Source organism: Phaseolus vulgaris, chromosome 5, assembly GCF_000499845.2.
Source record: "Phaseolus vulgaris cultivar G19833 chromosome 5, P. vulgaris v2.0, whole genome shotgun sequence".
NCBI lineage: Eukaryota > Viridiplantae > Streptophyta > Magnoliopsida > Fabales > Fabaceae > Phaseolus > Phaseolus vulgaris.
This window is the reverse complement of record NC_023755.2, coordinates 3546418-3565427: the sequence shown is the minus strand read 5'-3', so window position 1 is coordinate 3565427 and position 19010 is coordinate 3546418. Positions and strand designations below refer to the sequence as shown.

The 19010-nt window shown below is 29.4% G+C and overlaps 1 protein-coding gene across 2 annotated transcripts; it reads right to left on the bottom strand.

Moving 5' to 3' along the window:
• Positions 1-9564: 9564 nt before the first annotated feature.
• Positions 9565-15267, bottom strand: LOC137834880 (SURP and G-patch domain-containing protein 1-like protein). Of its 2 annotated transcripts, none has more exons than XM_068643107.1 (9): positions 15107-15267; positions 13470-13909; positions 12016-12142; positions 11815-11921; positions 11067-11225; positions 10674-10808; positions 10383-10556; positions 10073-10251; positions 9565-9951 (listed from the first exon to the last, which is right to left on the bottom strand). In XM_068643107.1, exons 2-9 carry the CDS (start codon positions 13870-13872, stop codon positions 9925-9927), a joined length of 1311 nt encoding a protein of 436 aa, XP_068499208.1. In that variant the 5' UTR covers positions 13873-13909; positions 15107-15267; the 3' UTR covers positions 9565-9924. The 2 variants fall into 2 exon arrangements, with proteins under 2 accessions (XP_068499208.1, XP_068499209.1); XM_068643108.1 differs by having other exon boundaries at positions 13470-13925; positions 15107-15231.
• Positions 15268-19010: the final 3743 nt, after the last annotated feature.

Below are 19010 nucleotides of genomic sequence, written 5' to 3'. Positions count from 1 at the left end.
TTGCAAGGAACTATAAAAAGCTTAAATAAAATTTGAATGTCAACTCCTTCATGAAAAGACAAAATAATGGATAAGAACAGCTTTCCCTCGGAGAGGTGCAAAGAAAGACACAACATTTATTGTAGTTTCATCTCTTTGCCCTCGTAGAAAGCAACATGGATAAGAACCAACATTTTTTTTTAGTAAAACATGTGAATTTAGGGTTTAGATTGGAATAATATCAATGTCACCCTCAACTTGCTTAACCTTCCACATCTCAAATTGTAATAAGTTTTTAACTATTTCAACATATTACAATTTTAATATATAATAAAATACATCAATTTATTAAAAATTAAATATATATTTGTTATCTGTGTACTATAATCAAAATTGATTTTTATTTATAATCCAAATTTTAAACATCTTGAGTTTACCAACATAAATTATATTAAAATATTATAACACAGGTCAATAAATATAAAATATTTTAACATTTTAATACTTACTAAAAATTCGTTTATCACGTAAAAAAAATTGGTAATATTTATTTTAATAAATATTTTTACTACAAATATCCAAATCTAAATTTAAATTAAAAAAAAATATTATAAAATGAAAATATTTACACCAAGACAATGACATAGTTTTTTTTGAAGTATGTATTATTTCTTTCATACCTAGAACGTTTGTAAGTCAATGTCTTCCAATTTTTTGGGATAATGAAGAAGCAAAAAAATTTCATATTCATATTAATGAAACCAAACAAAGTAGCCAATGTGGTTTGAGTTTCCATGGCCGACGTGTGTTTGGTTGTTGCCACACAAACTTTCTAACTTTGGTCTCTTTCCAAGACTTTGACTTTCATTTCAACTCATCAATTTTATAAACCTACTTTGCCTATTTTTTCAAACAATTAACAAGTTTTGTAAGAAAAAATTGGTGAATTTTCACATGAAAATGTTCAATTGTCTTACTTTTACAACTTCACATTATTGCGTTTTATCACTCACAATGTCAAGTTTAAGATGTCTATATGATGTTTTAACTAAATTAAAATATGGCAACGAAATGAAGTACATAAAAGGTATTGCAATTTCATATGTCAAGAATTTTAAAACATAAAATCTATAAGTGAAAATTAAAATTAAAAAACAAGGTGTATAAACTATTATAATATTATTTAGATTGATTAATATAGTGTAGAAATTGATAAAATAACTTACCCATATTAATTAATCTAATGTAATTTTATATTAAATCTTATTACGAAGTGAATTTTAAAGTCTAACTCAACCCTATAAAGCTGGTTCATGGTTGAGGTTTGTGGGTGGCTTGATAAGCTCAAACACTCGAAATGATAGACTTGAAATGACTCTGATACCATATTACGATGTGGACTTTAAGCTTAACTCAAATCCATAAAATCGGCTCATGAGATACTATAATCTCTAGTCGATGTGAAATCTCCAACACAAATCTCAAATAAATGTTCAATATGCAATAGAAAACTAATTTATCCATTCAATATTAAATAAAACAAACTAAATTTATGCATTCAATAAATTAGTGTATAATTAATTATATTATTACACATAATCTTTATTTAACCTAAATAAACTCGTAAATTTTGAGATTTATAATTTGAAGTTTATGTTTTTTATAATTTTGGCAATATAAATACTAAAATATGAACTTCAAAAAAATAAAACAATTTAATTTGTCAAGGTGTCAGAAACTCACCAATGCATTCAATAATTTATACAAGAAATATGATCGAAATAAAATTTAAATAAGGGCATGTAATTAAAAGCAATAATGTAAAACAATCTTTAAAAATTTAGAACAACAAATACATCAACTTCAATTTTGAAGTGCAAGGTGTCGATGTGGTGACAATGGCAATAAGAAGACAACATCTAACCAACATTATTCACTAATATTAAATACTAAATTTTATATTTTATATTAAAAAAATTACTAAATAAAACTCAATTTTAAATAAAAATAATTATTTATTATATTGACTAAATTAGATAATATTTTAAAAATTAAAAAATTTATTAGTTTTTATTATTGATTAATAGTTTCTATTATTATATACTAATTTAAAAACTACTTATTAATAAAAATTAATTTAGATACAGTAAATTTTTTAATTTTTAAAATAGTATCTAATTTTAGTCAATATAATAATTAAATTTTTTTTAACTTAATTTTTATATAATGATTTTTTAATAGTATTAATTAAACATAATATAAGTTAACTTTAAATTTGATTTAATACATATTAACTTAAAATAATAAATATTAATTTAAAATAATAATTTAAAAAAAAAATCAAACATACCTACCTAGATTTTCAACTTTAAATTTTATAAATATATAAAAAAAGATCATTTCAAAACCACCCGTGACTTATGCTCTTAAATTTTTTTGGAAATGAAATTGCAAATGATTGCATTTGGGACATCAGAAAGCGTTTAGATACTCTCTCTTGACGGCCATCACGTGGTCAAAGAGTGTGAGCTCACACCAAATTTCTACATTCAACTTTCAATTTCTACCAATCATTAATCACCACGGTTATGGGATTTTCACTAATCATTTCACAGATTAAATTTTTTTTATTTTTTATTTTGCATGTAAATAAAGAATACATAACAACATATAATTTTTTCATTAAGGAATACTTTACAATAAAATACAAAATATTTTACCTTTTACGTAGTTTTTAATATTAAAATTATTTAAAATTTATCTTAACACAAATTTATTGGACCTATCAAATTATTTATTTTATCGTCAAAAGTATATAATCTTATGTATCTGTTGACAGCATATCAGAATAAGAAAATGTGTTACAGATCTAATATTAACTAAAAATAATAAAAATTAGTAATATATAAATTCACTTTTTAAATTAATTTTATAAAATTAAATTAAATTTAAAATTTATTTATTTAATAGATATAATTAAGATAAGACTCTGACACCTATGATCTGTCATTAACCATAACCTTCCAAATTAACATCTAATAAAAAAAACAGCAAAACATGTATTTGACGTTGTTCACACACGTTGTCGACATAAGAAAGTATGGAAAAAATGCAAAAAGGTTATGAAAGTGACAGGAAAACAGGAGAAGGAAAACAAAAACCTTTATGGTATTAAGATGGCTGATTCAGTAAGTAAGCAGTTTTGATACACAGAGATTCCTTGTTTTTTAAGTAGTGGTCACAATATATATTTATTTTTTGTATCATACCCATCAAATTAAATTAAAATATGATCAAATGCATTCAATTATTTCTCAAATTTTAATTTAAAAGTATCAGACTTGGTTATGTTTTTATTTTTAAACTTGGGATGAAGACGGGAGTGATTCTCTAAATTTCAAAAAAATATTTAAGTTTCTTAAATTTAAAAAGATGCGATTTTTATTTCACTAAAGACTGAAATCGATTTTGAAAAAAATTCTTTAAATTTGTAAGGATTTTTTTTCTCTAGTTTAAAAACAAAAACAAAAAACGGGTTCGTTCTAAATGTTAAAAACATAATGAAGTTAATGCGTAACTATAATGAAATCTAAAGACTCATGAAATGAAAGTATAACTATAATGAGAAAATAATTTATCCATAAAAAATATGCATGATACAAGAATAATAATAATTATTGTTATTATAATGCAAATAATAAAAAGCTATAATAGTATTTGCTTTAGAGTAAATATTTTATTCTATGGTTGAAAATTGATGATTTTTAAACTTTTATTATAATTTTTTATTTAAATTTAGAGCTTTGTCAGGGATTGGTAACCTTTTAGCTTACACATTTTGTGTTGTACTCATCTTTTTATGCTTGAAACAACTTTCAATTTGATAATCTTTTTTCTATACTGGCAACACCATATCCAACATACACATTTAGAAGAAAAAAATCGGTGGATGTATTATTATGTTAGAATAATCATAAGGATAAGTGAGTTAACAACTTTGTATCTTGTTGATGCTTTGGTGAATTCAAATGAATTTGTGTTTTGTGTATACACTACATCTTGTGTGTATTATAGTGAATCTTGTGTATTATAGCTCATTTTGGTAAAGTCTTCTTATATTTAAAAAATGTTGCATATGTTATCAAGATAGTACTATGTAGACTAGATGTTATGATGTTGATAGTTTGATGACTTGTAGGTAGATTGTCTTTTGTTTTATTAAACACTTAAGATAAAATCTTTAGTTCATCAAAATTAAATACTATTTTTTTATGATTAAAACATATGAGATGGACATGTTTTATTGAGATTGTATTAGAAGGTTAAAAGTGAAAACATTTGAAATCTCTTATGGCCTAAAACAAACATCAAAATAGTGGTATACAAAATTTTATGATGTTTTATTAAGTGAATGATTTTCTACCAGTGATGTTGGTAGATGTATGTACATTAAAATTGAAAATGATGGGGTTTTTTTTATTATAGGCTTATATGTTGATAACATGGTAATTTTTGGCAAATGAAATGATATAGTTTTATGAACAAAAATATTTTTGGGATCCGTATTTGAAATGATGAGCATGGTGAAACAAATTTAATTTTGGGAGTTAGAATCATAAGGAAGAAAACTAACATATTACTATCCCAAGAACAATATATTGGAAAAGTTCTTAGAAGTTGTGGCTGACTCTAAGCTAATGAACACATTTTACGATGTTAACTTTAGATTAAAGAAAAATAGAAAAAAAAAACTTATTTCTCAACCATAATATGCCAAAATTATTGGGAGCTTACTACATTTAATGAGCTTTATAGACATGATATTACTAGTAGGTAACCAAGTAAGTGCATTCAATTTCCTAGTCAAGATTATTAGATGTGCTTACAAGACTTATGCAATAGTTAATAGGTACCATGAATTATGACTTTGTATATAGTGAATTTTTCATTATACTAGAAGGCTGCAATGATGGTAACTAAATCATTAAATTGACATGTGAAAAAGGTTCTCATTGATTAAGGAAGCTTGACTGACATATTTTATTGGTCAATGTTTTTAAAGCTAATTCTCACTTCTTTTATACAAACATACCCAGACTCAATATTAGAGTTCATGAGGAAACGATTCCTCTCTAGAGAAAAAAAGTCAGTGCAACTCAAAGACGATTTCTCTCCAATTACAACAACATCCCTACTTACTAGAGTGTTATTTTCATGGGAGGAATCGGGAAAGGAAAAAGAAGAAACCATCAGGGATGTACCTAAAAAAATGGTGATGAACAATAACAAAAACTAGTAAATGCTTTTCCAAAAAGCCTTTGAAGGAAATTATGGAAGCCAGAAAGGTAGAATGATAAAAGATGTAATAAGAAAGAGTGATTTTTTTAATATAAAGCAACGAGAGAAAGTTCAAATGTGTTTTGAAATGTCACATCTTAGGAAAACATGTCAAAGAAATCGAAACATTAGTCACTTAAGTGACATAACGTCTCAAAAAGAGTAATAACTCATCATTAAGAATAAAAACCTCTCATTAAAGTATATTGAAAATCACATTGTTATGAGACACGTCATACTGAATACAATAATCGAAAGTCAACCCTATGAAAGGTCACAAAGCATCAATCTTTGAAACATGGTTGCGAGAATACAACCTCAAAAACTAATTACTCAAGTTGAAACTCAATCACTAAAACTCAATTCATCCGTCAAATTAGTTCACCTACACCTCATTTATTGATTTCGAGTTTGGGGGCTTATGTACGCACTAACTCCAAGATATTCAAAGATATATTTATAATTACACATTACAAAATAATTTTTGTTATCTAAACAACTCATATATATATATATATATAATAACAATTTGTTATAATTGATTGAATGATAATGACACAGTAATCAAACATATCTCTTACTTATCTTAATTTTTTTTTTATATTTCAGACTAAGCCCAAAAGTTTATAAATACATATTGATTATTGGGTAGTACTCACTCAATTTTCTGAATCACTTTAATATTCATATATTTTATATTTTTTCTAACTGTTAAGGATCGAGCATCAGAAAATCTTCTACAAGTCAATTTCTCATGTGTCTTCATCAATAACACAATAATCGATCCTTAGAAATTCAAGCTCAACTTCTAAAAATTACTCTTTCTTGCTCATTTATGATAAATTCAAACTCAACTTCTAAAAATTACTCTTTCTTTTCTTGCTCATTTATGATAAGAACATATGTAATTGTTGCTAAATATTTTCAAGTCAAAGGTTATTAAAAAGAAACCTTTTGATGAATAAGCGTTTCTTATAGATAGTAAAAGTTATTACATTAAACAATATAAAACTACTTAATGATTCTTAAGGGATTAAAAAGGATAAAATGTAATTTATTTAATAAAATGATGATGATTAAAGTTAGGATGATCACATACTCATAAAGAACCATAGTAAAATGTTGCATTTATTTTGCACCTAAGATTACAACCTTTTTCACACCAAATATAATAAGATGGAAGATCCATGTTATTGTTTTTTATGACTTCACCTGATCCTATATTAGGTACAAAATCACAGCATGATTTAGATTGACCAAAACGACAAAACTTGTTGCCCTTTTGTTTATTTGCTCAGCTAAACTAATAAATTTCATTTTGCACCAATCACCAATTCAGCATTTAAAACTTGACAGCATGCACTGTTTCTCACTTTGGTCTCCAATAGAATGGATTCAAAGAAGATAAGATTAGGTTTGCAGATGAAAAGCATAATCATATATATATATATATATATATATATATATATATATATATATATATATATATATATATTAGTTCTGAAATTCTAGAGGTTGCATGCCACAATAGAGTGGCACATTAATTATGAGACCAAAGAATATAAAAATGATTTTATTTTACTCCAAATGTGTGAGGTAAGCAGCACAAACACTTCTTTTGAGCTTTATAGCTGTAATCCATGTCAAAAAATAAATTAAAATTGAGCAAAAGTATAAATTGTTGTGTGTTGGCCAGCAGCATGCATGCAAGAAAAACTGAGATATTAGATAACAATTAACAAACTTAAATAAAAAAAAGTATCTCACCACCTTAATATAATATCTTAAAATAGTTTATGTGTTTTCCTCTCTTTTTATCTCTCTCTTGTTATCTTCTATCGTAAAAATTTAACTCATATTTGACTCTTTTTAACAATGAAATCCTATTTTAAATGTAAATATAAACAAAATAATAATAACTAATTTTATACTTATGAAGAATTATAGACTCTCTTTTTTTATTTTTATGCAATAAATATATATATATATATATATATTAATATAGACTCTATATTTTATACTTATATTTAAAATAATAATGTTGGGTGGAAAATATTACGTTGGGTGCATTCAAGGACCCGGATGAAGTTGGTTAATCTTTCTTCTTTTTATTAGCATTACTCTGTCTCTATTATTACCATAGTAACAGAATGATTTTTCTTGTATTTCAATATATTGATCAATTTTTATTCTTGTATATAAATCTGAAAGAGTAAATAATTAGTGATAGGTATTACAAGTTTGTTATCTTGTTATGTTTACCCATATTCGAGGGATTAAGGAACTGGTACAAATAGCCAAAATAATATTTTGGAGAGTACAAAGCCAATATTTTTGTTGGCAGTGAATTTGTTAGGAATGTGTGATGAGAACAATTTTATTATTCTTTCATAGAGCCTTTAACATGGTTTTCTTTTTCTTTAAGGTGTGAGAGTAAAATATATTGATCTATGAGATTTGTGCAATTGAATGAAATTCGAATTAATTAGAATTATTGTTTACATCTAATTTTTAAATATATTTTATTCTCATATCGATTTTGACTATTTCCAAAAATTATGAATTTTATTGAAGTTTGGAAAGTCTTGCTAAAAAAAAGTTAGATAGTGTTCCTAAAACATTCGAGCATCTAATGTTAGAAAAGTTGTTCTAAAAAGAAATCTTCGAATTCAGTTATCCTTTGTGAAGATGTTGAAGATTTTCTTAAGAAGAATTATGTTACTTTGAAGATTGGAAAACTTGGTTATGGAAGAACTAGATGCTCCCTCTGTTTAAAGTCATTAGATGGTCTTCCTGAAGTGTTCACTACTATATTCTTCATTCTAGGAAAGGAAGATATTGATTTGGTAATTTTATTACATTTTTAGTAAGTAATAACCAAAACCAATTTAATCTTATGCGAGAAGGTTCTCTCAAATTATGCAATAAAAATCTATATGCAAAATGTATCAAAAACAAAGTAAATGTCCTTTGAATATATTATTCACATAAATCTTTTGCAATATCATTTGCAGCAGCGGTAAGCTAAAACATTACCTTTGCAAGAGAAGTGAGAATGAGATCTAATAATGATTGAAAAATAAAATATTAAGAGTTCAATTCTTTTCTATAATTTGGATTTCTTGGTTAATTCTCATTTTTATTTAAATATAATTTTTTATTCTAATAAAAATATATTCTTTAAATATGTATTTTTTTTATAAAAACACTTTTTATTTTAAAACACGAGTCACCTTATGTAATATTTTTAAAATTTATCTATTTGGGTAAAATTAGGTTAGAATTGCATTTAGGTTAAAATTGCATTAGTTTAATAAAAATCCAAACTTTGAGCATTCGAATTTGAACTGTATAATTGGACATTTTCTTTGGCATGTCGGCTATAAGTTTGAGTGGAGTCTATTATTGATCCCATATAAGTTTGAGTGGAGTCTATTATTGATCACATTCACATTTTGGAATTGAATTAGACAATTTAGACTGTCATGTCACTGCTATGACTTTACTCTGAGTCTTGTGTCTGCTTCACCAATATGAAGTGATAAGAACAGACTCAACCATGCAGATAAGATAGGAATTTTACTACTCAAAGTTAGGGATATGGCGTGTTTTTAATTTGCTTCTCTCTTTGTTTCCGTTTGAGTGTAACTTCATATATGAAAACGTGTTCAAATGCTTTTAACGTGGTTTTGTAGGTCCCCATGGAAAATTATCAGTTGTAGCTCTCACAACTTTAGCAATTGAACGTGTCTAAACATGTAATGATGGTGGTTGACTTATCTTCTTCTAGGCATTGTTTCTGGCAGAACATCTGATCTCAGTTCTTCTGTTATTTGACATTTCAGTTTTTCAAAACGATACATCTTAATCTGCAGATTATCTAGTCTGTTGAAATGGGATGAGCTATCAGAATACCTTTGGTTCTAAAACATTGTGTAAACATTTTTTTTCCGGAATAATCAGGCACAACTTCGACATTTTATGAATCCAAAGTGAATAAAGAAATGTAGACCTCTAATATATAAGTACTTTAAAATATAAATATATATTCATGAGGAAAAAACTGATAAACAAAACTGTGAAATTTAACCATTTCAGAAAAACAAAATTGATATTTTTTATGTTTAAGTTGAAATTTGAGAAAGGGAAACTGGTTTTGATAGCCTGTTGCAGCTTCTCCCAAAATGCCTCTAAAAAAGGTTGTTTCTTCTTGCTTGCAAATTTGTTAAAACATCTTAAATCATGAAATGACAACAAAAAGAAGTTTACTCATTTAAGATATCATAACACAATAATCAATATCCAACCAAGACACGGGTTAGGCTTCCGAGAAATCACAATCTTATCCCCCACAATATCCCTGTACCACTTCAAAATAAACTAGCAATAAAAAAACATGCTCCAAATCTCAGAAAAGTGAAAAATATCAAGAACCCATTATTGACGGATAAAAATGTGATAGTAACAAACATTAAACACTTTCTCCTCTTTTCTCCCCAAGTCCTACAAGCAGTGCAGCACACAATAACAAAACCCCAAAATATCAACACACAAATTCATCCAACACTGAAAGCTGTTTCCTGAAGACTTGCAGATCCACTGTTAAGTTCAGTAATAAGCCTTTCGAGGATTGTTCTGTAAAAATAAACCATTTAAACATGAAAACAAGGCTTGTCATAGCAAAATACCATGATGGTGACCAAGTAACTGAAATTCCAATAGGAAAAATTAAAAAGAGGTTCCAAGCATTATATACCAGAGGATTGGGTCTGTAACGGTAACCAAGCATCATCCGCTTCTTGTACTGCTCGTATATGTCATCCTCAGAACTCACCTCCCCAGGCTCCTGAGCACCAACCCCCAAGTTATTCTTCTTAACATTACCTGCCATGATAGGATCTGAAATACCCTTCCTGGTTCCGCCCAGACCCTCACCTGAGAATCAATGATTGTCAGAACAAGGAACGATATTGTAAATTTAATAAAATATTAATAATAATGTAATTTCAATCAACTCTCAAAAGAACTGTGTTACTCATATAAGACTGGGAAAAAGCACAAAGCACCTTCTTTCCAACCCATTTTTGACAGGAGCCTGTGGCCTACATTATCAGCCTGAATCTTAGACCTCTCTACATGCTCCTTTGCAGCTTTCTGTGCTGCAGCATCATTACAGCTAGCCAGGAACTTCTCAAGTTCTTCTGGAGGAATGAAATCACCCATGTGATGGCCTTTTTTGCCTGGTAACATGTCACCCAAAAGAAAGGAATCAATAGATTCACAAGAAACGCACAAAAATAACAGTCTAACTAAATGAATATTCTGATCAAGAAAATCCAGTAACAATCAATTTTAACCTTGAAGAGAAGCAGGAGGGGGCATCTCATCTTTTGAATACTTAGGTTGTTTATACTTGTCTTCCCGTGCAGCTTTCTTCATGTAGAACTCCATTAGTGCCAAAGAATCAGCATTTGATGAACCACTGGGCTCTTCTGCAGAAGAAATACACAAAGGAAACAGCAAAAATAATAGGTTACACACCAAGTCCATGAGAAGTGTAATAACAAATAATAGTTAATGCGTAGTTCAGATATCTTTAAACACTTTCAGGAGTAAATGAAATGCAATGGAGCAAAATTATGACTTCCTTTGAAGACACATTAAACTTTATCAAATTGACAGAGAAACAGAGATCAAGCAGACAGAAACTATGAAAACAATAAAAGAATACAGATTAATATGACAATTACCACTGATTCCTACTGAATATGCTTGAATTGAAGATCCAGAAGCTCTTGGATTGTCAGCACTATCATATAAAGCAGATGCAGGAATTTGGTAGGATGTATGCTGCTGAGATGATCTTTGATGGCCACTAGTCTGTTTGGAAGATGAAGTGCTTGTACCCCCTGAATAAAACCATCACAATAAAACCATCACATGCAAACCATATACAAGAGGTAGATGAGAAAGCATATTCCACATATCAGAGAGGTCAAAACATATCAAATATGCAGGCTAGTGGATGAACTAAGCGACATTACTAGGAGAAATATCACATATACTGTTACCGCTTCAAACATCTATCATGTGTAGTTAAAACGCAAATCAATATCAACATACACACTCCACAAAACAATTGCAGTTCTCAGACTTAACAGTTACCAGGTGACATCCATAGAATTTTAAAATATAATCTTTAAGACATCATCTCAAACATAAATAAGATCAATCAAATTATCCACATAAAGCAACTACTAAAGCACATAAAGAACTTGGTTTAAAATCATGAAAATATATTGAAATACTATTAACAATGATCCTTAACCAAAACTTGGAAATTAAATGCATGAAAACTTTAAATGAACAAAACTAGGAGCTTTTTATAAAAAAAAAATCCTAGTAAAAAAGCAGCTAAAATTATGGATATATATTGAAACGAAATACATTGTCATTGTAAATTGGTCTAAAAATATGAAAATATATTGAAATACTAACCATTGCGAGGCACCTGTGATTCCCTTGACTGCGCAAGAGCCTTTTCTTCTTGAGCAAGCTGATATTCATAGTACTTGTATTCAGCACATCTCTCATCAAATAAAAATCTGCAAGTAAAAAAATGCACCACATATAATCATAAATTATAACGGATAAATAAAGGATTAATAAACAAGGACTAGAAATTTACTTCATACTTACTTGAAAGGTGTATCCCCGGGATTCTTTTGCCTCGTAACATCCTCAAATTGCCTTCCATTTTTTGCCACAAAACTTGCTAGTTTGTCAGCAACTTTCTTCACTGTAGGATCACTTGGGGAAGGAGGTGCTGCATATCACTTATAAAACTGATTAATACCGAGAGCATGAACAAGGGAATGCAAATTAGTCTTGTAGCAGGCCTGCCAATACACCATTTCTTGATAGGTACTTGGGGAATAAGCTGCATTCATGAGACAAAAATATTCAAGACACTTTCTCCTCTTTGCTGCATGCCACTTTAATGAGCAAAGAAGGTATACACGGAGAGGACTGCTTCAACAATGAAACCGCAGGTAATGTAGAGGGTGACTATTTTCGAGTGAAGAAAAAAGGGGGGGAAACTGTAATTGCAACTGTATGACTGGCATTTTCTTTCAACTAAAATATCTGCAGGGAACGCTCAGAAATGCTAAAGACTGACCAAACAATGGGTTTAAACCCTTCTTAGTCTTCCATTACTTCAGTTGTGCGACCCAAAGGATGAGTACAAATGAAACAAGCAAGTTCCTATTTCAATGCTGTTACATTACACTGATGTCCCCCTTTCTACCATTCCAAAGCAAACAGATTAAGGGTCTGTTATTTATGCTTTAAAAAATTGATTTTAAAAATGTATATTAAATAGTTATTTTGTCTTTTATAAAGTTTATTAAGTGCAAAAAATTGTATTTTCTGGTTAAAAAATTATATAACCATTTTTTTTTAATAAGCTACACAGCACAACTTTCAAAAAAAGTAAAAAAATCAGACACTTTCAAGATTGAGTTGGAACAGTAACAGAACTGTCAACAACCAACACTCCTTATGGCACAGGCAAAGGCTCGTAATGTCTTTCTGTATCTAATGTCCCCTCCCACAGGCATTAGGGCCAGACACATGAACAATGCAAAGGCTTCCCCTTACCATGTGCTGAAATTGAACTTTTACTCAGAATTGGCAAGGACTGATCTCTTGATCACCCAGTTAGAGATTCTGATACTACATCAAAGACCAGCAAGCCCAAAAGCACAAAGATGCTAGGGAAAGCCTCATGAATAGATTTTGTATCTAATAGAAAGGTTACGATGATATATAAAGTTGGATAGAGAACAAAATAACAATAAATGTAGGGAAAAGAAAAGAAAATCAGAAGCCAGGTTAGTATTAGTTAAGATATATCGAAAATAATATTTATCTTCACAACAAGATACACGTGGAAGGCCTTCAGCACACATTAATGAACTTAAAAATGTAATAAGTGAATCTTAATGATAAAATAGCAAGACATATAATATAAAGGCATGGAATATGGATCACATACTATTTGATCATTCTGACTTTAAAACTGCAAAAAGTAGGAATACCAATCATGAGCCAACTATTTGCAGAAACTAGAAAGTTTAAGAAGTAATTACCAACATCAAGTTGTCTTGATGATTGGTCAATGCCATCCTGGCCTAACTTTTGTCGTTTTAGTGGTGCATCATTTGAAATATACCCAGCTTCTGTTTCTTCTTCATCTTCATCGGAACTCAGCTTAACAGGGGGTGGTACCAGCTTTGACTTTTGTTTTAAACTGAAAGCTAGTTTGCCACCAGAAGCACCCTGGGATGTTTTCCGTGTATCATTAACCTTCAAGTCCACAGATGTTTTGGTAATGGAGGGATTGGGAGACAAAGACCCTGAAATAACCTTAATTGGTTTAGAATCCTCAAATTTGACATTCTTCCCTTTCTCCTGCTCTTGTTGAAGTTGCTTGAACCTCTCCATGAAAGAACCATCATTGACGAAGAGGCTAGGTGGTACCCCCTTATCCATTAGCTAACAGCCAAACAATGCAGTTTACAGCAATCCACTGTCGGACAAGCAAGCTTTAAAGCCTTTTAGATGATGCAGTTGACTTTTAAATCTGACTTTTTATTTTATTTTATACATAAATACATGGTATAATTTAAGTACATGTTTGGTTCAAGTTATTTAAGAAAACAATTTCTCTTTTTTAGCAGCTTCCGATGAGAGCTTTATACAAATAAGTCCTTTTTTTGTCATGAAAGAGCTGTAGCCAAACATGGTATAAATCTAAATATGTGATGAATTATAAATTCAATGTCAAACCTGATATCATCAACAATAAGCACAACCATAAATTACTCAAAACAAGGTAAACAAGCCCATAGAAGAGTGACCATTTGAAGATGCAGATTGTGAAACAAATGTGACAGATTCTACTGAACTATAACAATATATTACATCAATCTACAGATAAACCAAAGAGGGGACCCTTCCAATGAAAAAGGTTTGGTCATAAGAGGCAAGACTTCATAACCAAGAAACAGTACCAAACCATAAATTTTAATTTGTTCATCAGACTAAACTGGCACAAAAGGAGAATCATATGAAAGAGTGAGCCAGGCAAATTTTTAACCATATTTTAAGAATGGATGACTGAGATTAAAATTAATAAAAACGGCTTTGACGATTCATATACAATTGCATGGCCAATACTTACTCTTCTCATCTCATACACGCTCACTATATATGATAGCTTCTCCCTTACATGTTAGTTCATATTTTTCTCAGAGCTTTCAGCATTTAACCAAGGTGACAAAAATAGGAGACAACATATGAATCCCTACAACACACGCCAACTACGACTTTGCCACCATATACGATCCACAGCAACATACAACAACCTAAGTCTTGCATAACAGTTTCAGGGAAAAAAAAACAACAAAAAGAAACACAAGGGCTATCTATTACATGTGAAAGACAAAAACCACGGATTGATATCATGGTATCGAGGGATCGATTTGATTGAAAACATTCACCAAAATGAAAAAAAAAAAAAACCACCGAATCAAAAACTCAACAACACAACACTGTATAACAGAATTGATTCACATGAGATTATCCCAAAAGGCAAACCCTAATTATGAGTTAAATTACAAGAACATCCGAAATCCCTTTAAATCGAACCGCATCCATTGAAGATAAAAAAAAACAATTGAGAGAGAAAACCCTAGATTGGAAGCAGAAACAAAAGAAGACTGACCAAACGATGTTGTTGTGTGTTGAGTTTGATGCAAATCGGAAAAGGCTGAACTTTTCACCCCAAATGTTGTACAAACCTAGCGAAATCGATAGCTGTTTCGTGTCTCCTTCCGTTTATATATTAAAAAGTACAGAAGACCAGTGACAAAATTAAATATTTGTAAATTTTAATAATAATCAATCATTATTATCTCTTTATTAATATCTTTAGAGGATAATTTCAAATCTTAAAAATTAAAAATATAATATATTTTTTTAAATTGAGGGTATATTCATAAAATTAATTTAAATTTTAAATATAATAATTTAATATATAAATTATTAAATAGGTAACAAAATATTACTACTTTTAATTTTTTTAATTTAATAATATATTACCTCTTTTAATTTTTTAAGATTAATTATTATTTTAAAAATAGAGAATTTAAATTAATATAGGTAGTTCACTACAAATAACCTATGTAACACAGACACTGACCATGAATACTGATATGACTCGAATACGTAAATACTTGTTTATACTTCACAATAGTAATTTCCCTAGTTCAACTTGATTAGTTGGTTAGGAACTCAATGTAGTATACACTATCACATGAATCCACACAAAAATACTAAGTAATTTTTCTTCCCTTAAAATTTTACATAGACTTGACATTATGCATAATGTTTTCTATGTGCAAGATTTCAGTCAAATCTAAAAGTCACATCTTAAATATATTAAACGGATCTTTCAATATCGTGTGGGAACCACTGAGATGTTAGTTTCATATTAGAATGAAATTGCAACACAATTTATCCTGAAGATCATATTGAAAGAAAAAGCACAAGCGGAAGTTGTCAATTCCTTGGACCATGTATATATCTTGGTTAAGCAAGGAAGAAAATTCAATTGCTCTGTCCACCACTAAAGCTGAATATATGTCAGCTATAGGATGATGCTCGCAACTTCTATGGGTTAAGTATCAACTCGAGGATTAGTTTAGTTTTCAAAACAATATACATGTATTGTGACCATTGATGACTTTTTAGGGCAAGTGCACCGCGTTTTTCAGAAGTAATAATTGTCCCTAAGGACGGATATCGATCCCACAAGGAACGGCGAATTATCGAGTACAATATCCGCTAAATATAACAACAGAACAATAAAAATAGTTTTGAGTTGGTTATGTTGGCATTGATCAATAAGAAAACAACCAAAGAATTAGTTGCTTCAATTGGAAAAATAGGGATTAGGTTTAATCTATCTCACTCTCATGTATTTTGATTAGCATAGCATAGTAAGATTAAGTTCTTTAATTGCAATTGATGCCAGTAGAAAATTCATTTATATCGATCCATCGCATATAAAATCCTTAAAAATGTTTACTAAATATCGATCTCTCGCATATTTATAAAAACAACTTAGACGTTAATGACAATTAACATTTCAAGTTTATCCCTAACACTCAAATAAGTATTGTTGTTTAGGTCCGAACCCTAAAAATACCTCCCGGTCAGATTTAAGATTCTCAATTTGTCACGGAAAGTTAAAAGTAAAACAACAATATCAATAATCGACCAAGAACTGAATATTAATATATAAGATATCACCTTAATACATAAGAGTTTGAACAGATTACTCTCAATCCCAAAGTAGAATTAGTCACGCATACTTCTAGCACCTTCCATTCTCCTAATTCGTTTACAATTCACTTTATGGTGTTCTCCTCTCAATTTGGCACACTAGGGTTGAGCCTCTAGCCCCTTATTTATCCTAGTTTTCTAGGGTTAGGTCGTTTTCTGTGTCGCGCTAATGGGCTAAGTGGTAAAACATCAAAATGCCAAATCTTTTTTTTGCATCTTTTTCCATTTTAGGACCTTCCAACTTTCTCGTTTTAGCTCAAATTATTCTCTTTTACTCCAAATCTTCAATCCTCCCTAAAAGTATGCAATTAACACCAAATTTGGGAATAAAATGCTCTTATTCAAATAAAGCTCATAAAAGATGAAAAAAAAGTATAAATTCATAAATTAGGAATTATTTTATATGTAAATTAGTATTAAACCCTCATAAGTGCCTATATTTTAGTATGAAATATTACTGAAATTAGACACTTATCAACCATAATAATGTGATCATTTCTTCTAATAACTCAATCCAACATTCAAAGGCCAAACATATAGAAGTGCAATATAACTTAATTTGTGATTATATCTAGTAAAACATTTTTTATTTACAAGTTGTTAAAACAAATCACCAATGAGTTGATATTTTCACCAAAGTGTTTCTAATAAATGATTTAATTTCATTAAAAAAATTAAACTTGAGTTTTTGCAAACGTTTCATTGGTTTGATAATGTTATCATTTGTATAGTACTAATCATTTATATGAGATGTGTATATGAAACTTATTTTTTTGGAACCCATGTTTAGAAATGTATAAATAAAAATTAAATGATTAGAGAACAAGGCAAGATAGTTATACATAGGCTTAATTTTCCAGGCATCGATTATCATAGGAATGAGGTAGGAAAAACAAATTGGTTGTTGATGATGGCACGATCTTCCAAAGAAGAGGAACACAAAATGGAAGCAAGTCTTAAATGTCGTTATAAGAGGAGTTTCTCCACTATTTTTTCGAAACTGAAGAAAAAGTAAATGGCATTCAAAGGAAAAACGGTGGCTTGCATGAAGAAAGGTGGTTTACGAATAAAATGTCACAATCCATGGTTTGAAAAGGCCAAAGCCAAAAGCCAAGGCCTTCTCAAGCGTAACCAAGTTTGAAATATACTAGATTCTCAAACATTGCTCTCTCATCAAATTTGTTCACTTTGATGTTCCAAAGATCAAAGTGTCTTTTAAGGAAGAAGGTGAACCAAAAGCACATGTTTTCGACACATACATCAAAGTATTTGTATATGGACATCTCGTTCCAACACTCCTTTTAGTCTCACAAATCTCAGTGCGCACTTAGCCTCAAACTGAATTGTGTTTTTAGAATGGTCTAATGTATGGGAAAAACAAACCATCCCCTCATCAAATCTTTCGTTCAGTATTCTTCTAACTCACACCATGCAAATCATCACGTCATGGATCAGGCAGATGAAGCTTTAGACTGTTTTATGCGTCGTTCCCATCAATCGTCAAAACCTTTCAACAAGTGATTATTTTAGTGGATGGGAAGAATATGAATATGTGTATTGAATGTATGAAAAAGGGCTTCAATGACAACGAGTCCTCCAAAAGAACCAACATTGTCTCAAAAACAAGTGTTTTGCTTTTGGCTTTGTGCATCACTGTCTCACTTCTTTCACCTCTTACAATCTTTCAATAGATCATCCTTAGATACAAACACCATTTCACTTCTACAAGATAACAAGTATTGTCAAACAAAGATGGAGAGAAAGAACATTATCATTAACAAGGAGTATTTATGTCGAACGACACAAAATATGGTGCCATCACTCATGGAAAAGGATATAGATCTTTAGACATCTCATGATTGATTCATTTAATAACCAATGTAATATGTTACATCGATTTAAAACAACCAATTAATATGTGACATCATAATTATAAAATTGTCATTACACTTTATTTTACATTGTATTATGGAAAATAGGTATAATATGAATGACATAAAACCATGTTTTAGCACTTGTGAATGCATCGTGTGTTTTGTCTTTCCATTGTTAAATTTAGTAGTATATTTTGATGGGATTTGTAGTGCGCTCTAAAAGAGTTCACGTGGATAAATAAAATGTGGAAAACTAGAGATTGACCAAACTCTTAAAAATATTAGTAAAGTTTAAAGTTTTCACAAGTTAACTTATTTCTATATATGTTTGTGAAAATGTTACTATAATTATTACATTTTTTATGAAATAAAAAGAAGGACATGGTGTTTAGTTGGACTAAAGATCAA